Source organism: Cuculus canorus, chromosome 31 (assembly GCF_017976375.1).
Source record: "Cuculus canorus isolate bCucCan1 chromosome 31, bCucCan1.pri, whole genome shotgun sequence".
Classification (NCBI taxonomy): Eukaryota; Metazoa; Chordata; class Aves; order Cuculiformes; family Cuculidae; genus Cuculus; species Cuculus canorus.
The window spans coordinates 830,511-850,562 of NC_071431.1; the positions used below are offsets into that span (position 1 = coordinate 830,511).

The 20,052-nt window shown below is 57.0% G+C and overlaps 2 protein-coding genes and 2 non-coding genes across 4 annotated transcripts; 1 reads left to right on the forward strand and 3 right to left on the reverse strand.

The window, feature by feature from the left end:
• Positions 1 to 591: 591 nt before the first annotated feature.
• On the reverse strand, positions 592 to 664 carry TRNAK-CUU (transfer RNA lysine (anticodon CUU)). The gene has a single exon. It is a non-coding gene; the product is annotated as a tRNA-Lys (tRNA).
• Positions 665 to 1,234: 570 nt separating this feature from the next.
• On the reverse strand, positions 1,235 to 1,307 carry TRNAV-CAC (transfer RNA valine (anticodon CAC)). The gene has a single exon. It is a non-coding gene; the product is annotated as a tRNA-Val (tRNA).
• A 662-nt stretch (positions 1,308 to 1,969) lies between these two features.
• Positions 1,970 to 8,659, forward strand: TRIM41 (tripartite motif containing 41). Its single transcript, XM_009561443.2, has 6 exons — positions 1,970 to 3,263; positions 4,667 to 4,762; positions 5,181 to 5,411; positions 5,980 to 6,002; positions 6,572 to 6,699; positions 7,140 to 8,659. The coding sequence occupies exons 1-6, from the start codon at positions 2,331 to 2,333 to the stop codon at positions 7,655 to 7,657; spliced, it is 1,929 nt and encodes a 642-aa protein (XP_009559738.2). The 5' UTR covers positions 1,970 to 2,330; the 3' UTR covers positions 7,658 to 8,659.
• Positions 8,660 to 9,576: 917 nt separating this feature from the next.
• Positions 9,577 to 14,555, reverse strand: RACK1 (receptor for activated C kinase 1). The gene is made up of 8 exons (XM_009561431.2): positions 14,342 to 14,555; positions 12,627 to 12,798; positions 11,903 to 12,050; positions 11,490 to 11,585; positions 11,222 to 11,332; positions 10,646 to 10,786; positions 10,058 to 10,168; positions 9,577 to 9,705 (listed from the first exon to the last, which is right to left on the reverse strand). Exons 1-8 carry the CDS (start codon positions 14,448 to 14,450, stop codon positions 9,640 to 9,642), a joined length of 954 nt encoding a protein of 317 aa, XP_009559726.1. The 5' UTR covers positions 14,451 to 14,555; the 3' UTR covers positions 9,577 to 9,639.
• Between the last annotated feature and the right edge of the window lie 5,497 nt (positions 14,556 to 20,052).

The window sequence follows — 20,052 nt, forward strand, 5'->3', positions numbered from 1 at the left end:
GGTTCTCCAAAGCCCCATCCAACCTGGCCTGGAACCCTTCCAGGGATGGGGCAGCCACCACTGCTCTGGGCAACCTGGACCAGGACCTCCCCACCCTCCCAGGAGAACGTTTCTTCCTAAGATCTCATCTCAATCTTCTCTCTTGCACGTCAAAACTGTTCACCTTGTCCTCTCCCTGCACTCCCAGATCCAGAGCCCCTCCTGAGCTTTCCTGTCTCTGGTGTAGTTTGTGATGGGAAAGATGCCGGTGTCAAATGAGAACGGGCCAGAATTTGCACTGAGGCTTCCAGAAAGACCTCAGAGGTGGAGAAAAGCTGATTTTCTCTCTCCAAACCACAGGCTGCTCCTGGGGAACGGATCCCTGGGGCAGAAAAGACATTTTCTTGTAAAATTACAAAGAGTTTTGCTGTGAGCAAATGTAGTTTTCTAATTAAAAAAAAACACGAAGAGCTGAGGCACAGATAATAAAAACACGAAGAGATGGGGGACGGGTAATAAGAACATGAAGAGCAGGAGCACAGCTGCGTTCCCGAAGGAGTTCTGAGAGAAGAAATGTTATTTTCTGGCTTGAGAAGGGAAAAACATCGAACTCGCCCAACGTGGGGCTCGAACCCACGACCCTGAGATTAAGAGTCTCATGCTCTACCGACTGAGCTAGCCGGGCTGCTGCTAGAACCTCCTCCCCGGTGGTACTGAGGTGGTTCAACCGCCGGAGTGCGTATGGGTCGCACCGGGAGCTCTATCTGGGACTGAGATCCGCACGGAGCCCCCACCGGGACCCGCACAGAGCCCAACCGGGAGCCCTTCGGAGGCGGGAATGAGACCCGCACAGAGCCCCAACCGGGAGCCCTTCGGAGCCCTCACCGGGATCCGTACAGAGCCTCAACCGGGAGCCCTTCGGTGTCGGGAATGGGACCCGCACAGAACCCCAACCGGGACCCGCACGGAGCCCCCACCGGGAGCCGTTCGGAGTCGGGAATGAGACCCGCACGGAGTCCCCACCGGGAGCCGTTCAGAGCCCCCACCGGGACCCCTTCGGAGTCGGGAATGGGACCCGCACAGAGCCCCCATCGAGACCTGCGTGAAGTCAGGAACGGCACCACAAGAAGCCCACAGCGGGACCCGCAAAGAACCGCGTGTTTCCATCCGAGCTGCGGGGTCGGTGTGTCCCTAAGACCTAAAAGCGCTTGTGGGAAGAAGTGGGAAAGTGAAAAAGACTACAGGAAAAATGATGTGTTTCTGCCCGGTTTCGAACCGGGGACCTTTCGCGTGTGAGGCGAACGTGATAACCACTACACTACAGAAACGCCACGGGAAAATGGGCTCCCCCACAAGACTACGGCTCTTTCTAGGGAGGCGAGGTGTGCAGTTTTGCTCAAGGGAAAAGAGTTTGGTGGGAAAGGAAACCGAGACCCGGAGGGGTTAAAATGGAAAGCGCCCCACGTGCGGCGCGAACCCACAACTCTGAGATGAAGGGTCTCATACGGTACCGACTGAACTAGCCGGGCTCTGCGAACACGCCCGCCCGCGCCTCTGTGTCTCGGGCCCGCCCGCGCCGCAGGCAGCGCCCCGGGTGGCCACGCCCCCTCAGGCCAAGTCGTTGTCAGCTGCCCTAAACCTCCAAGACCAACGAGCTAGCGGGGCAGACAATCCCTCACAGAACGAGTAGAGAGACTACCTATGTCTTTATGGCTGCGCGGACACCGCGCGCCTCGGCTCCCGCTACGGCTGTTGCAGCGAGGAGGTGGGTGGTTAAAATCTCGCCCGCCTCTGTCCCGCCCACTCCGTTCCTTAGGACCCTGCCGGGCTGCCTAGAGCCACTTCCGGTCAGGTGACGCTAAAGGGGCGGGTTTTGCGGCGGCGCAGACCGGAAAGCGGAAGCTTCGCGGCGTTTCCCGTCAGTTGGCGGAGCTCGCACCATAGAGAACAGCGGCGGGGGCGGCGGGAGCGGGGCTAGAGCGGCTCCCCGGGGCGGCGGGGCTGTGGCCTAGCGAGGGCGGCACGGCCGGGACCGGGGCAGGCGGCGGGGAGCAGCGAGGGGAAGCGGGGAGCCGCGGGTTGAAGGTGGAGTGAGGCCTCCAGCGCGCCCGGCCGGGCCTCTCGGGGTGCTGCGGGGCGAGGAGCAGCGCCGGGCCCCACCGGTTGGGGCGAAGCGAGGGGCGGAGCAGCGCTAGGGCCCGGAGAAGAGGTGGGGGGAAGCGGAGGGGAAGGAGGAAGCGGAGCCTCGAGGCCTCGCTGCCCTCAGGGCGGGGACCGGTTGCGTCTTCCAGGCCCGTGGGGAGCTCGGGGTGCGGCGAAGAGGAAGCTAAACCCCCCTCAAGCCCTTCGCCATGGCGGCCCCGGGGGCTGTGAGCAATGGGATCCCCGCGGGGGGCTGCGGCGGACGGCTGAACCCGGTGGAGACGTTGCAGGAAGAAGCCATCTGCGCCATCTGCTTGGACTACTTCGTGGAGCCCGTGTCCATCGGCTGCGGGCACAACTTCTGCCGCGTGTGCATCTCGCAGCTGTGGGGAGGCGAAGGCGGCGAGTACGACGTGACCCCCGGCGCCGTGGGCGGCGGAGAAGCGGGTATGGGTGAGGTGCTGGAAGAGGAGCTGGAGGAGGAGGAAGAGGAGGATGAGCTGGAAGAGGACGAGCTGGATGTAGTGCAGGAGGAGGAGGAGGAAGAGGATGGTGGGGCAGAGGAGGAGGAAGAGGATATCTGGAGCGAGGAGGAGGATGCCGACCTGTGGGATGATCCCGTGGAGGAGGAGATGTGGGATGGTGGGGTCGGGGGCGAGCTTTACTTTGGGGACGAGGACTACGACGAGGACGTGATGGAGGAGGACGTGGAGGAAGAGGAGGAGGTGGAAGAGGAGGAAGAAGAAGTGCAGACGCCTCCTCCCCCTGTCTTAGCCGCGCGGCCCCGGCGCCTCCAGACCTTCACCTGCCCGCAGTGCCGGAAAACCTTTTTCCAGCGGAATTTCCGACCCAATCTTCAACTGGCCAACATGGTGCAAATCATCCGCCAGCTGCACCCGCACCCCCAGCGTCTCGCACCACCAACAGCTGGATCCTCCGTTTCGGGAGCTGCTGGCGGCGTTCCGGCTGTCCTGGTAGCGGTGGGGGGTCAGGGGTCTCCGAATTTGTGCGAGAAGCACCAGGAACCCCTCAAACTCTTCTGCGAGGTGGATGAAGAAGCCATCTGCGTGGTGTGCAGGGAGTCCCGGAGCCACAAGCACCACAGTGTCGTCCCCCTCGAGGAGGTGGTGCAGGATTACAAGGTGGGAAAGGTTTGGGATTGGGATAACGGGGTAGGGTTGTGGGGGGAAACAGAGTTGTGGGAGTCAATGACGTGGGCTGGTGGCAGGCAGACCGTGTTGGGGGGTTGGAGCCGGCATCTGGGTGCGTCTCGCCGGGCTGGTTCAGCGAGCGGCGAAGCCGGGGAGGCACAAACGGGGTGTGTGGGTTGGGATGCAGGAGGCTGGAAAGCCAGGAAACCAGCTGGAATGGTTTGGATGGGGAGGGACTGGTTGGAGACTGGTTTCTCCCTGGGATCCAAGGAGAAACTGAACTCCCCCGGGGAGCTCAGCAGGTCCTGCTGGGCTGGATGCGGGATGCAATTCCTACCTGAGGGGCTTCAGAGCCAGATTCCACAGCCCCAGCAGCAGAGATGCTTTGTCGAGGGCTTTAATGAGGCAGCTTTGCCATCTGGAAGGTCTCAGTTCCCAATTGGATGCGACTGAGGGCCGTGAAGCGAAGGAAGAACAGTGGACAGTGGGCACTGAACCCTTTAGTCTCTCGTGGCTTCAGCTGCTCTTTGAGGTTGTGATCCGTTTTGGGGATCTTCAGGAGGAAAGGAACGGGGTTGTTGATTCCTGTGATATCCAAAAGCATCGTGGAGGGATTCCGGCTGCACGTGGTTGCGTCTCACCTCGTTCTCTCTCACTGGAAGCACTCGGAGCTCTGGCCATGGCTGATACTTTGGCAGCTCCCATCGGAGCCGGCTCCTTGGGATTTCTCGGGGGGAATTTGGTAGCCAGGAGGAGGCCGGGGGGAGATCGAGGCAGCTTGGGGTGGGAAGGACATCAATGGGCTGTGCTTCCCTTCATCCAGCTGCTTTGGAGTGGGTTGTTGGAGCATTGCCAGCAGCTCTTTGCTCAGCTCAGTCCGTTTTGCCTTCCCTTTGCTTTGGGAAAAGCGCTGCGTAGACTCAAGAAGGGAGAAGGTTTATCTCTTGCGGGCAGAAGGAACGTCCTGGGAGGGTGGAACGGTGGAAGGGGTTGGAGTTTTGGGAATGCCAAGGCTTATCTGGTGCAGGGAAGTAGGTAGTGGTTTGGTGTTGGCTTTTGCTGATCCAGGAGATGCTGCTCAGAAGGACACTCCAAGCTGGCTCGGGCTTTGGGTTTGGGAGCACAGGATCCTGATCCCAAGGCAGTGGGATGCATATTCCATGGCTCAATCCATGCATCCAGCAGTTTATGCCCGGTGATCGTGAATCCAGATCTTCCCTGCTCTGGTAGGGCAGGATTTGGGGCTTTAAAACCTACTCCCAGCACACGCGCTTACGGAAAAGGGTCAGAAATCCAGGCAAGAGGCTTTGTTCTCAGCCCTGCCATGGAGTTAAGAGATCCAAGGCAGGGATTCCCTGAGGCAGGAATGCCTGAAACGTGTTTCTCTCTCCCAGAACAAACTCCAGAGCCACTTGGAGCCGCTGAAGAAGAAGCTGGATGCGGTCCTGAAGCAGAAATCCAGTGAGGAGGAGAAGATCACGGAGCTGAGGGTAAGAGCCGACCACTCCTGGCACAGCGCGCACTCCTGTATGCGATTCTTTTCCACTCTTATTCCCATTTCTCCATCTTCCACCTCTCTGTCAGCCCTTGGGGAAGGAGGAAGCTGAAACAGCCAGGCCGGGAGCGTGGCTTGGCCTGGAATCTGGCAAGCGGGATGAGCAGGGAAGCTTTTCCCTCCCTGCCTTGCAGGTTTGAGCTCCAATGAAGGCATTGCAGTCCCTTTGCCGGAATCCGTTGGGATCACAGGGACTGGAAGCTGCTTCCCTGCTAGATTAGAGCTTCGTGAAGGGAATTTTGTGCCTGAATGCATGGAAGAGAGGACAAATCCATGTCTGCTTAGTGGAAGCTTAGTGGGAGCATCCATCCTTAGTGGGAGCTAAGGATGCTTTTCCTTCTCCCACTCCACAGGACAAGATGAAGCTGGAGATCAAGGAATTTGAGTCAGATTTCGAGGTGCTGCACCAGTTCCTGATTGGGGAGCAGGTCCTGCTCCTGCACCAGCTGGAGGAACGCTACGAGAGCCTCCTGGCCCGGCAGAGCCGGAATATTGGCCAGCTAGAAGAGCAGAGCGCAGCCCTCAGCCGGCTCATCGCTGAGGCGGAGGACAAGAGCAAGCAGGACGGGCTCCAGCTCCTCAAGGTCTGTCTTTAATCCCATCCCTGGGTTGGGAAGAGAGAAAGCCGTGCTCAGGGAATTCTGGGCAGAGGGCAGGGCCTCTCCCAGTTGGGTTTGAACCTTCCCAAAGGGCTGTAAATTTGGATCGCTCGCATGGTTGATCTCTGGACCGTGAACCCTCGCTTGGCTCTGTGCCGGGAGCTCAGGCTGGGCTTTATGGCAGGGAGATAACGGAGAGAGATGGGAATTGCGCAGAGCTTCCAGACGGGAACAGACCTTGCTCCAAAAAGTCTTCTCCTTGGGGGAACATCATTGCCTGGTGGGCTGTATCCTTCCCCATCCATCCTGCCAGGGATCCCGCATGTCTGTGGATCAGAGCGGGGAAAACATGACGAGAATGGGATTTAGGGGTCCTGGGGTGTCTGTGGTAGCAGGAAAAGCTTTCTCCAAGGGGTGAATCCATGGGATATGTGTCTCGGTGGGATAGTCCTCCACGGGAGGGCACTTATCCTGGCCCTTGGGGTGTTGGTATCGGCGCTGGTTCTCCCTAATCGTTTTCTCTTTCTTCCCACCCGGCTGCATCCTCGTGCAGGACATCAAAGGCACTTTCATCAGGTTAGTGGCATTCCCGGTCTGTCGGCATCTCCCTCTAAATAGCGTTTGGGTGGAGAAAAACCATAAGAGCATTTGTTTTGAGCTTAGTGCCGTGGGTGCTTTTCTGGGATTTGGGATGGTGGGAACTCCAGGCTGATGGCGCAGCAGGAGATAAACAGGATTTGGGACAGCAGAAACTCCAGGCTGATGGCCTGGTAGGGAACAAACGGGATTTGGAGGATGACTGGGGATGTGCAGGAGAAGAGAAAAGCTGGGAAGAGCTCTCGGGAGTGAGATGTGTCCATGTGGATCTCTTGCTACTGGGAATTCCAGAGGGATAATTTTTCCCCTCCTTTTTTGTCTCTAAATCGGCCCCAGCCGCTTGCTGGCGGGTAACGCTTCGTGTCGGAGCGTGGCCTGGCTCTCCCAGTGCTGGTTGGACGTGGCTCCATCCCAGCTGGATGCGGCCATACTGACTGTACCAGCACAACCGGTTTGGCCAATCTTGGCCCTGCTCTGACTTTCTTGGAGTCTGGTTTCTCCTGTTGGCTCTTTATGCTGAATCCTTGCTTTTTTTCCCCTCCCGGCAGATGCGAGAACATCAGATTCCAGGAGCCAGAGATGGTGCCAGTAGATGTGGGGAAGAAATATCGCAACTACTTCCTGCAAGACGTGGTGCTGAGGAAGATGGAGAAGGTCTTCAGCAAAGTCCCTCATGGTGAGGGAGATGCAGCTTCTCAGGGGACTCCTTCTTACCCTGTCCTGCTGGGATCTCTGTATTCCCAGTTTTTTCACCCCTAATTCTCCGTAACGGCCTCTTCCTCCTCTCCATGCCTTGTCCCATCCTTTAATCCAGATCCTCTCTTAACGCAGCTGCCAGCTCCTCCCAACCCAAAAGCGGAGCTGGATCCAGAGTCTGGCTCCAGGTGGGGCTGGGATGGGATGGGACCTGTCCTGGAGTTGGGAGAAACTGGAGGGCTTGGAGGAGCCAGGAGACGCTGGGGTGGAAGAAGGGGTTTAACTCGGTCACAACGGCCACTAGTGCCGCGGATCCATATGCGAGTGAGGATTTGGGACTGAGATTTGGAATTGGGGACTTAGAGGAGAGGAAAACGGTCTTGGGATCTGCTCCCCCTGACATCCCTGTCTCCCTGGCAGCCGACATCACCCTGGATCCGGATACGGCCCACCCTCGCCTGAGCCTCTCCCTGGATCGCCGGAGCGTCAAGCTGGGCGAACGCCGCCAGGATCTGCCGGACAACCCCAAACGCTTCGATTCGGATTATTGCGTGCTGGGATCGCAGGGATTCACATCCGGCCGCCACTACTGGGAAGTGGAGGTGGGAGGCCGCCGGGGCTGGGCGGTGGGAGCAGCGCGGGAAACCGCTCGGCGCAAGGAGAAAACGTTAGGACCGCACCAAAAACGGGAAATCTGGTGCGTGGGCACCAACGGGAAGAAGTACCAAGCGCTGACGGCGACGGAACAGACGGCGCTGGCGCCCGGTGAGCGGCCTCGGCGCTTTGGAGTTTACCTGGACTACGAGCGGGGCCAGCTCGGCTTCTACAATGCCGAGAGCATGGCCCACATCCACACCTTCAATGCCTCCTTCCACGAGCGGATCTTTCCCTTCTTCCGGATCCTGGCCAAGGGCACCCGCATCAAAATCTGTGCCTGACTGGCCCTCGCCTCTCCGTGCCGGATCTGGCCTTGCACACAGCCACGCTCTTTCCCCACTCCCTTTATTCCTCAGATCCCGTTTGGGGATCGAACGCTGCACTTGTCTTCTTGTACCCGCTTGCTCCCAAGGCCTTTTCCCTCCGGGATCGCTGGTTTTGGTTGGAACAGGGGAGGATCCCCTCGGAAGCGTCTTCCCACTGCTTTTGGTTGGAACAGGGAAGGATCCCCCTCTCCCACTGGCTCTCTCTCAGTGCTCCGAGCTGCACTCTCCCTCTTTCCAGTCGATGCCGAAGCTTTTTAGTGCAGTTGAGTTCGGAGGTGCCTCTTGGCTCCCCTCAGAAACGGAGCTCAATCCTTCAAGCTCCGTAAATCGGGAGCGAGCGCTCCTGACGTCTCCAAACTGCCATCGTCACCATTCCAAAACCATCAGCTTTTGTATCCGCGGTGCCTGGATTTCTTGGGATCCATCCTCAGCTCCCAACCGGCGTTTGGACCCGGAGTTGACCCCGCTTCAACCTGCAATGTCCCCTCTTTCCTTGTCATTTCTGGGAGTCTCCCGACTCCACGTTCCCCCCATTCCCATTCCTTGTGGACCTGGCACTTTATCAGGGGCCGAGGAGGGTGCGAGGAGCTGATTTTTCCCCCTCTGGAGCTGGCACATCCCGCCCACAGGTGCCGGATCCGGCCTCCCCTTGCAGAGCTCTGAGATGGGAATATTTATTTTCTCTCCCTCTTTCCTTCTTTTTCTCAGCTGCGGCCGAGTTTCCAGCTGAGTCCGGTCCCACTCCAGAGACTCTGCCCGCTCCAGTTGTGTTTTATTCTGCATTTTTTTTTTTTTGTTGGTGGATTGGGTTTTTTTTTTGTTTGTTTCTTTGTTTGTTTGTTTGTTTCCCTGTTGGAATTCCAGAGTTAGTTCAAAATATTTTTGGCTAAAAACGCGAATTAAACGGAGATTTTAGTTTTATGAGATGTCAGGAAATGATTAATAAAGAGTCAAGTTGTAAATTCTAGGCTTTGGCTCATTGCGATCCCAGCGGAGGCTTCGGAGAGCTGGGAGCCGGCTTCCGGGAGCTGGGAACAGGTTTGGATTGAACGGGACGGGGATTAGAGTCTGGCCTGGCCTTGCTGTTACCGAGATCCTTCTGACAATCAGCTCGGCCTCGTTAATCTTGACCGAATCCCTCTTAATTAGATGAGATCTGGCCCAGAGCCGCAATTCTGCATCTGCCTTCCTGACGCAGCCAACTCTGCCCGCTTGTGGGCAGCACCCAATGGCACCAGGGTTCGTTCCGGCTCAACGCTAGGTAGGAATTACAGATCCGCCAACCTCAAAAGGGCAAAAAACAGCCCTAAATCCCTGAAAAATGGCTGTTTGTACCCAGAATCAGTGCTGGGAGATGGCTGCGATGAGAAATTCCATGTTTAACCTCTCCTTCTCTAACAGCACCTCCAAAATCCCTGGTGGGCGACAAGGCGAGAATCGCAACTACGGCTGCTTCCCAAATTTAGCTGGTTAGGGGGTTTTCTTGGGAATGGTGTTTGTTTTCCCAGTTTTTCTGCAGTGACACGGGGCATGAGAGAAGCTGGAAGGACAGAGAGCATTGTTCCAAGTCCTATCCCTGCCTACAAGTGCGTAATTATCTCCCTCCATTGTTACTTCTCTGCATTCCAGGGTTTAAATCAATCCCGCAGCTCCCAGAATTCCACCAGCCGTCAACTTTCCTCATCCCCAACCCCTTCCCATCACAGCATCCTCAACCTTGGGGGTGTGGGGACATCTCCTGGTGGATCTAAAGCCCTCCCGGGTCCAGGATGTTGGGCTTTGGCCTCTCCCTTAAGATTCCTAATGGAGAAAAGCTCCAGCCCTGGATCTGCTGTGGAATTGCAGGCTGTGGGATGATCCCCAGGGACACGAGCTGGGCAGAGCGCGCTTTTATTGAGTTTTGTACACAAAATCTACGGTTTCCCGTTCCCGTGACCTCATCTGGTGCCGATGGTGACCTGCCAGACCCGGACGAGGTTATCCGTGTAGCCGGCGAACAGCGTCTGCGGAGAAAAACAGGAGTTGGGACACAGAAAGGTGGGATGGGGACCAGGGTTGGGATTTGAGATACGTGGGAAACGGACTGTGTGTGTTGGGGGGTGAATCCAGAAATGGAGAGAGGCCACCAGTGGCCTCAGGAGTTGGGAAGAGCTTCAGATGGATGAGGGATCCAAAGGAGGAGGGAGGTCCCAGGAGAGAAGGGAAGGATCCAAGGAAAGGAGAGGGCTCAAAAGAAAGGGAAGAATCCAAAGAGGGATTTAGGGAAGTCCCTGCCCTTGCTGGCAGAGGTGGATCCCATCTTCCCCACGCTCACAGGGCTGAGATGCCAGATTTGGCATTCCAAGCGGGATTTACCTGCCCATCGGCAGACCAGGCCAGGGATGTGCACTGGGGCGGCTCCGCTTTGCTGCTGGTGCTGATCACCTCCTGCTTCAGCTCATCCACGATGATCTTCCCTTCCAGATCCTGTGGAGAAAAGGGAACGCATCAGGGATCAAGCGTCTGGCATGGAGACTCCTGCCACAGCAGCTGGAATGTCGGCCCGAAGCAAGGAGTTGCTCAGAAACAGCCTCTGGATTTCTGCACAGAGATGCAATCAGATGGCATGGAATGTTTCATCACAGCGAGAGGATTCCAAACCTGGAATGACCCCAAAACCAAGGAAAGAGTGGCCTCAAGTGATTCCGAACCCAGCATGAGCTGCGTGACCCCAAACCCAGGACAACCCTTGAATCGGAGGAAAGTGAGGCCTTGGTGACTCCAAACCCAGAATGACCCCCAAATGAGAGGAAAACAAGGCCTCTGTAACCCCCAAATCCAAGGAAAGTGAAGCCGTGGTGACTCCAAACTCAGAATGACCCAGAATCCAAGGAAAACACAGCCTCAGTGACTCAAACCCCACATGCCCAGAATCTGTGGAAGCGCATTCCAAAGGATCCGTACCCAAATCTTGATGCTGGGCCCGGTGGCGGCACAGAGCCAGTAGCGGTTGGGGCTGAAGCAGAGGGCATTGATGACATCACCGCCGTCCAGCGTGTAGAGATGCTTTCCCTCGTTCAGGTCCCACAGCATCGCCTGTCCGTCCTGTTGGAACGCCGACCTCGGAGCTGCTCCCACTCCATGTGCCCAAACAGCCCTTTCCCACTCCAACCCAGCCTTTGGAGCCCAAAAGGAGCCTTTTCTCTCCCCTTTTCCCTAATTGGGCCCCTTTCCTGCCTGGAAATGGGCCTTCTTCCACCCTGACTATGGGTTAAGCTGGAGCACCTTGCCGCAGGGCAGCATGGATATGGAAGAGTTCAAGGACACAGCAGGAAAATTCCAAGGGAACCACATGGAGAGCTAACAGCAATCCCTGGAGCTGAGTGAGCAGTCTTCCCCCCTCGCCAGGACCAGCAGATCTTTGGGTTGTCACCCCTGCAGGATGTGGAGCCCGTTTCCAGGATGGGAAACATGGGAATGTGGTGGAACTACTGGGAGGATGCATGGATCTTGTCTTCGGCCCTGCCGTGGGCCACGTACCTTCCCACCAGAGGCACAGAGAGAGCCATCGGGAGAGACGGTCACAGTGTTCAGGTAGCCCGTGTGTCCGATGTGGTTCGTCTTCAGCTTGCAGTTCGCCAAATTCCAGACCTAGGCAGGGAAAATCCAATGGGATAGGAGAAAAGGGAGTTAAACAGCATCGCTGCAGCCCAATTCCAGGGATATGGAGGGGGGAAAACCCTTCCCCAGCTGCTTCACTGCTCCCCCAGCGCTGCAGATCAGCTGCGAGGCGGCGATCTTGGCTCACCTTCACCAGCTTATCCCAACCGCAGGAAACGATGATGGGATTGCTGCTGTTCGGAGAGAAGCGGACGCACGACACCCACTCCGAGTGACTCTCATCCTGCGGAAAAAGCAACAACACTGGGTTCACGGTGAGGAAACAGGGCCAGGTCTTTCCCACCCCATCCATGGAGCGCTGCAAGATGCGACCTGCTGCATCCCAGCACCCCGAAGCCTTTCTGGGCCTCCCTTCCTCATCCCTCAGAATTGCAGGACTGCTCCTCAGACCCCCAGGAAGAGGTCAGCAGGCAATGTCTCACTTCTAATCATCAGGATGGGATTGGGAGACCCAGATTCCCATCAAAACTGGTGGGAAAGGGCCTAAATCCAAGCCCGCAGCAGCCCTTTTTCCATGGAGGTGCCTTCCAGAAGCCTAACCTGCACCGTGTACTTGCAGACTCCCAAAGTATTCCAGAGCTTGATGGTTTTGTCCCTAGAGCCAGAAACGATCTGGCGGTTGTCAGAGGAGAAGGCAACGCTCAGGACATCCTTGGTGTGGCCGACAAAGCGACGGGTGGTGGTGCCTCTGCCAGGAGAGAGGGACAACGGGAGAGCTCCTGAGTCCGCCAAGGTAGTGGGAAAACGCAGATTCCAAGGTAAAGCAAAACACAAAGTGGTCTATGAAAGGGTAAGGAGTGCTAGTTCCCATTTTCCTTCAGAAAAAGAGCTTGAGAGAAGGACTGGAGGAATTGGGATGAGTTAATCCAGGAATCTCGAGCCTCTTCTCCTGTCTGGACCCCCAACCCAGCCCAAAAAGCCCCCAAAAAGCATAGGCCTCACTCTCTGCTCCTCTGACACCTCCATCCCATCATAATTGCAGGACGTATCCTCAGATCCTGGAGGGGATCAGCGGAGTGTCAGGTTTAATCATTAGGAGAAGGAGCCAAGAAGGAGCAGCCCAACACCCCGGTTCCCACCTCTGTTGGAAATTGTGACACCAGCCGTGGAAAACTGCCCCCCACTGGGATTTATCTCCCATCCTAAGGACAAATCACCTCGTTTGCAAGTGCGTTACCGACCTCATCTCTTCTCCCAGCACCTAAACGGAGCGGGGAGGCCACTAAACCCCCCTACCCAACCCACCCTCATCTCGGCAGCTCACGTGGTGAGATCCCAGAGGCGCAGGGTGCCATCCCAGGATCCCGAGAGCGCGAACTGCCCATCGGAGGAGATGACAACGTCGCTGACAAAGTGCGAGTGCCCGCGCAAAGCTCGCTGCGGGATCCCATAGTTGGTCTCGTCACGGGTCAGCTTCCACATGATGATGGTTTTGTCTGGGGAGAAGGCAGGCAGAGGGGCTCATTTTGGGAACCGCTGCCCTCTCACCGCCCCGATTCCATCCTCCTCACCCGTGGGAACGCGGGGGCTTCCAAAGAAAGTGGGGTGACCAGGCCTCTGCTCCTGTAGTCCCTACTGCAAAGACCAACCTTCCTCCACCCTGATGATCTCCCTGGATTTGTGGGATCATGGTTTCTCCTTCCTCCTCCTAAGCCCCATAGCCTGCCCCTCTTCTCTTGCCCTTTCTCCCTCTGATGATCTCCCTGGATCATGGTCTCTTCTTGCCCCTTCTCCCTCTGATGATCTCCTTGGATCATTCTCTCCTTGCCCCCTCTCGTTGAGCGTTCTCTCCTTCCTCTCTCCTCCCAAGCTCCACGGCCACTCCTGCCCCACTCCAGGATCCTTGTCTCCCCTTGCCCTCTCTCCTTGATGGTCTCCCTGGATCATGGTCTCCCCTTGGCCCCTCTCCCTGGATCTTGGTCTCTCCTTCCTCCTCCCAAGTCCTACAGCATTCTATACTCCTCCCCCATGTGAGTTCCTGGTCTTCCCTTGCCCTCTCTCCCCGATAGGTCTCCCTGAATCATGGTCCCTCCTTCCTCCTCCCAAGCTCCACAGCATTCCCTGCTCCTCTCCGAGTTCCCAGTCTCTCACTGCCTTCTCTCCCTTATGGTTTCCCTGGATCGTGGTCAGCCCTTGGCCACTCTCCCTGGATCACAGCCTCTCCTTCCTCCCAAGTCCCACAGCGTTCCATACTCCTCTCCTCCCTGGTCTCCCCTTGGCCTCTTTCACAGAATCATAGAATAGTTTAGGTTGGAAGGGACCTTAAAGATCATATAGTTCCAACCCCCCTCCCATGGGGACCTCCCAAGAAGGGACAAGGTCTCCCAAGAAGGCCAAGCCAATCAATGCACAATCAAGAAAAGCAAAGCGGCTCATCCCATCCCACCTCTCACGGTGCTGTTTTCATCGCAGAATGACAGAATAGTTAGGGTTGGAACGGACCTTCAAGATCATCCAGTTCCAACCCTATCCCGCCAGATCAGGCTGCCCAAGGCCTCATCCAACCTGGCTTTAAACACCTCCAGGGATGAGGCAGCCACGACTTCACCGAGCAACCGCTCCAGTTCCATGATCTCCTTGGATCATGGTTTCTCCTTCCTTCCTTCTCCCCAGCCCCATAGCATTCCCTCCTCCTCCTCCCCACTCTGGCTTCTTAGTCTCCCATTGCCCTCTCCCCCTCATGGTCTCCCTGGATCATGGTCTCTCTCTTTCCTCCACACCCTTCCCTACCACTTTCCCTTCCAGACTCCCGGTCTCCCCTTGTTCCCTCTCCCTGATGATCTCCCTGGTCCCCTTGGATCACGGTTTCCCATTTCCCCCCCATCTCTCTCTTCCCAAGTCCCACAACCTTCCCTGCCCCTCCTCCCTCTGGGTTCCTGGTCTCCCTCTGCCCCTTCTCCCCCTCCCCACCCCCGATGGTCTCTCCCTGTCCGTCCCCACCCCCTCATTTCCAATGGTCCCATCCGCCCCGGCCCTCACCGCGGGAGGCCGAGAGAATCATGTCCGGGAATTGCGGGGTGGTGGCGATCTGGGTCACCCAGCCATTGTGGCCCTTCAGGGTGCCCCGCAGGGTCATCTGCTCCGTCATGGTGGCGGCGAGAAGGGAGGATGGCGGCGGATTAAAAGGAAGCCACGGCCCAGGCCCTTTCGGCCGCCACTGCTGCCGCCAGCGCGGAGAGAGAAAGAGACCGAGGTAGCTTCCGGCGGAAGCGGAAGTAGCGCGGAGACGTACAGCAACATGGCGGCTCCCTGGTAAATATGGCTGCGCCCAGGCAAATATGGCGGCGCCTATTGCTCTGTACGGAAAGAGGTGTGGGGAGGAGCTGTGGTAAATGGGGGGGAGCGTGGGGAGGGGTCTGGGGGTCTGAGGGAGAAGAATGGGGGGGTGGAAGGGACAAGAAGGGGCGGGGGGGGGCAGGGAAAGGTCCCTGGGAGCTGTGGGGGAGAGGAGAGGGTCGTGGGGGGCACTGGAAGTGGGAGAGGGGAGTGTGTGGGGCAACAGGGAGGGGGTTTGGGGGGAGGCTGGGGGTCACAGGGAGGGTCCTGGGTGGGGTTGGGGGCTCTGGGGGGCACAGAGAGTGTCGTGGTGGGGGGTTTGAGGGGTCTGTGGGGCACAGAGAGTGTCGTGGGGGGGGGGGTTGAGGGGTCTGTGGGGCACAGGGAGTGTCATGGTTGGGGGTTGAGGGGTTTGGGGGGCACAGGGAGGGTCCTGGGTGGGGTTGGGGGCTCTAGGGGGCTCAGAGAGTGTCGTGGTGGGGGGTTGAGTGGTCTATGGGGCACAGAGAGTGTCGTGGTGGGGGGTTGAGGGGTCTGTGGGGCACAGGGAGTGTCCTGGAGGGGGTCTGTGGGGCACAGAATGTGTCATGGTGGGGGGTTGAGGGCTTTAGGGGGCACAGGGAGGGTCCTGGGTGGGGTTGGGGGGTCTGAGGGGCACAGGGAGTGTCGGGTGGGGGAGGTTGAGGGGTCTGTGGGGCACAGGGAGGATGCTGGGGGGGGGGGAGGGGGGGGGTTGAGGGGTCTGTGGGGCACAGGGAGTGTCCTGGAGGGAGTCTGTGGGGCAACAGGGAGGGTCCTGGAGTGGGGCAGGTAAGTGGGGCAACAGGGGAGGGTCCGGGGGGCAGGGGAATAGGCTGTGGGGCATAGGGAGGGGGCTGGGAGTCACAGAGAGGGTCCTGAGGGGTGGGTGGGGTCTGTGGGGCGTAAGAGAGGTCCTGAGGAGTGGGATGGGGGTCTGTGGGGCATAAGAGAGGTCCTGAGGAGTGGGATGGGGGTCCGTGGGGCGTAAGAGAGGTCCTGAGGGGTGGGATGAGGGTCTATGGGGTGTAAGAGAGGTCCTGAGGGGTGGGATGAGGGTCTATGGGGTGTAAGAGAGGTCCTGAGGGGTGGGATGGGGGTCTGTGGGGCATAAGAGAGGTCCTGAGGAGTGGGATGGGGGTCTGTGGGGCATAAGAGAGGTTCTGAGGGGTGGGATGAGGGTCTATGGGGCATAAGAGAGGTCCTGAGGAGTGGGATGGGGGTCTGTGGGGCATAAGAGAGGTCCTGAGGGGTGGGATGGGGGTCTGTGGGGCATAAGAGAGGTCCTGAGGGGTGGGATGGGGGTCCATGGGGCGTAAGAGAGGTCCTGAGGGGTGGGATGGGGGTCTGTGGGGCATAAGAGAGGTCCTGAGGAGTAGGATGGGGGTCCGTGGGGCATAAGAGAGGTCCTGAGGGGTGGGATGGGGGTCCGTGGGGCATAAGAGAGGTCCTGAGGGGTGGGATGGGGGTCTGTGGGGCATAAGAGAGGTCCTGAGGGGTGGGATGGGGGTCCATGGGGCGTAAGAGAGGTCCTGAGGGGTGGGATGGGGGTCTGTGGGGCATAAGAGAGGTCCTGAGGAGTAGGATGGGGGTCCGTGGGGCGTAAGAGAGGTCCTGAGGGGTGGGATGGGGGTCTGTGGGGCATAAGAGAGGTCCTGAGGGGTGGGATGAGGGTCTGTGGGGCGTAAGAGAGGTCCTGAGGGATGCGGAGGGGCTGATGATGGCGCAGGAGTTTAAGGGAATAAAGGAATTTTTAATTCCTGCGTGTTTTCAAATCCAGGAGCACAAGGAAATTTCCTGGAAAACAGACACAGCTCGACCGGAACGAAGGGTCTGCATGGAAATGGTTTAATCGAGTCGTCCCCGAGATGAAATCTCATCCGCCGTTGATTTTCCCAGCCCTCAGAGCGCAGCGTCTGAAGTTTCAGCCCAGACATTCCTAACCGGTATCAGTCCATATCCTCAAATGCCAAAGGTTGCCGACTCCTCAGCTTTCTGTGCCGAGGAAACCACTCCTGCTGCGTCGCTGGGGCAGATTTGCTCATCGATGCTGCTGAGCGAGTTCGGAGCTGGCACCAGTGGATGAGCGACTTCTCCTTCGGGACAGCTTAGAGGAGCTGCCGACCTTCCTGGCTGCTCCGTTGTGTCATCCTGCAAAATTCCTCTCTTGGCAGAGCCCCCCCAGGAGTACGCCGGTTATTTCGGCTTCTCCGAATGCCAGACCTCTGCTGCCAACCAGAGCCGGCATCTCCTTCATCCTGATCGCCTCTTCCCTTCCTCAGGTTTCCCTTCTGTTTCTTCCCCCCGTGGCAATGTGTTTTCCTCTTGGAAATCCAGAGGATTTCATCACTGGAGTTTGGTGCCAGAATTGTAGAAGGGTTTGGGTTGGAAGAAAGCCATCCAGATCCACCCCCTGCCCATGGGAAGGGGGACCTGCCACTGGATCCGGTTGCTCCAGTTGGAATGGACCTTCCAGATCATCCAGTTCCAACCCTATCCCACTGGATCAGGCTACTCAAGACCCATCCAACGTGGCCTTCAACACCTCCAGGGATGGGGCAGCCACAGCTTCCCTGGACAACCTGTTCCAGGGCCTTTCCACCCTCACAGGAGAACATTTCTTCCTAAGATGTCATCTCGATCTCCCCTCTTTCAGCTCAAAACCCTTCCCCTTGTCCTATCCCTGCCCTCTCTGTTCAAAAGCCCCTCCCCAGCTTTTCTGGAGCCCCTTTCCATACTGGAAGCTGCTCCGAGGTCTCCGTGGAGCCTTCTTGTCTCCAGGCTGAAGAAGCCCAACTCTCTCAGCCTGTCCTCATGTAGAAGGTTCTCCAGCCCTCGGATCATCTCCATGGTCTCCTCTAGACTCGCTCCAACAGCTCCATGTCCTACTTGTGTGGAGGATTCCAGAACTGGACAACAGACTCCAAGTGGGCTCTCACCAGAGTGGAGCAGAGGGGCAGAATCCCCTCCCTCGCCTGCTGGTCCCACAGCTTTGGATGCAGCCCAGGACAGCGATGGCTTTCTGGGTTGTGAGCACAACATTGTTGGCTTGTGGAGCTTCTCATCCACCAGCACCTCAAGTCTTTGTCTTCTTCTCCCAATCCATTCTCCACCCAGCCTGTGTTTGTGCTTGGAACACCAGGCCAGACCTCTGTTGCTATTTCTCCTCTGGAAGATCCTGTTCCTGCCTTATAGGGATCCTCCACCCCTTCTTCCACCTCAGCATTTCATCCAGCTAAAATTAGATACTGGGAAGGTCCCGTCCTCGCTGCCGGCTCAGCTGTCGCCTCCGTGACGCCTCCTCCATCTCCTTGCAGACGCCCAAAGCCACCGCTGAGCTCGTGTTCTTGCGTCCCAGGACGCCACCATCCCAGAACCTGCCGACGTTCCCAGGACAGACAACCCCCACGCACGCAACCGTTGCCATCCACGCACTCCGGGAGCGAATCGGTCAACGTTGGCATCACAGAAAAGCAACTGCTGGTCTCGGTAAGGTGTTTTTTTTTTCCCTTTCCACAAGCACCGGAGAGGCTGGAAAAGTGTATTTCGGGGGGATCCTCTTCTGGGATCTTCATGAGGGGCTGAAAGATGCGTTTAGAAAGCAGAAGAAATGCGATATCTTTGTGATGGCTGGAAAAAAGCCTGGAACGAAATGATTTTACGCCTGTCCGTGACTCGGGTGATACTGAAAACTAGGAGAAGCACTAAAATCATGAATCACGTTAAATTCTCCTTCCTTTATGGAAAACGCCACGTGGAAATCATCGGTGCCTCCTTCCTTGCTCTGTTCCTCTATAAATTTAGCTCCTTGTACCGGCATTTATCTTGTAGATCCCAATTTAGCCCATGAAAAGCATCCAATAACTCCCTTCCCAATATGATCAGGTGCCTTTTCCCAGCCCAGATCGGTCCATTTTGCCTTCCCGCAGCTCAGCTCCTTGATATTATGTAATTTGTGTGGTGTAGAGGAGAAATTTAAGCTCAGGCAACTGTAATTGGATGTTTATGACTGAGCTGTGGGCCCTGGATCCCATCCATGATGGTGATGGATGTTGATGGGGACCTGGATCCCTCTTTCCCACCATTCATCCCAGTGTAGACTGGGAAACATCTCCAATATCAAAGTCTTAGAGTTGGGGGGAAAAGGGGAAAAATGCTCTGTGACTCTATGGCTTCCTCACTTCTTGTGTTTACTCACATGGGCCAAAATATCCCATTTCCTGATGCGTTTTCCTAATGGCCTGGTTTTCCCTGGATGTGCTGCTGGAAGGATGTTCCCTCTCGTCTCACCAGGTTGACGAAGCTCTTGGCACCGGTTCCAGTTAGGAAGCGAAGGTGATGATGGAATCAGGTACGTGAAAACAGATTTATTATTGGCACACGTGCAAACTTCCCGGTTCCTTTGGCAGCTAAATCCCAGCTTTTCCACGCCTGCAGGGCTCCAGGTCTTGCTCTGGGGCTGCTGGTTTGATTTTTTTTCCCATGTTTGATCCTCTTCTCGGCTCTCAACAAGTTGTGGTCATTCCGTAAAGTCATTGAGAGCAGCTCTGCAGAGAAGGACTTGGGGTGCTGGTTGGTGAGAAGCTCCACGTGAGCCGGCAATGCGCGCTCACAGCTCAGAAGGTCAACCGTGTCCTGGGCCGCATCAGAAGCATCGCGGCCAGCAGGGAGGGAAGGGATTCTGCCCCTCTGTTCCTCTCTGCTGAGACCTCATCTGGAGGATTGTGTCCAGTTCTCAACAGAGGAAGGAGATGGAGCTGTTGGAATGGGTCCAGAGGAGGCTACAAGGATGATGTGAGGGCTGGAGAACCTCCTGTATGAGGACAGGCTGAGAGAGTTGGGGTTGTTCAGCCTGAAAAAGAGAAGGGTCCAAGGAGACCTTAGAGTGACTTTCCAATACCTGAAGAGGCTCCAGGAAAGCTGGAGAGGGACTGTTGACGAAGGCTTGGAGTGATAGGATGAGGGCAAATGGGTATAAACTGGAGAGGAGCAGATTTAGACTGGACGTGAGGAGGAATTTCTTCCTTGTGAGAGTGAGGAGGCCCTGGAAAAGGTTGTCCAGGGAAGTTGTGGCTGCCCCATCCCTGGAGGTGTTGAAGGCCAGGTTGGATGGGACCTGATCTAATGGGAGATGTCACTGCCCATGGAAGGAGGTTGGAACTGGATGGGCTTTAAGGTCCCTTCTGACCCAAAGTATTCTATGATTCTGTGATTAACCCCAGCTCTGGTTGAGTGGAAAACATTGACCTTCTTTTCCCTTTCTTCTTTTCCAGGGAAAAGGAACACGGATCTCGGTGAGTGGCTTTTCCTTCTTCCATCGAAACAAATCTCGTTAACGTTCACCTCCTCTGGCCTCCTCGGCTTCTTTTTATTGCATACCATGTTAGACAACGTCA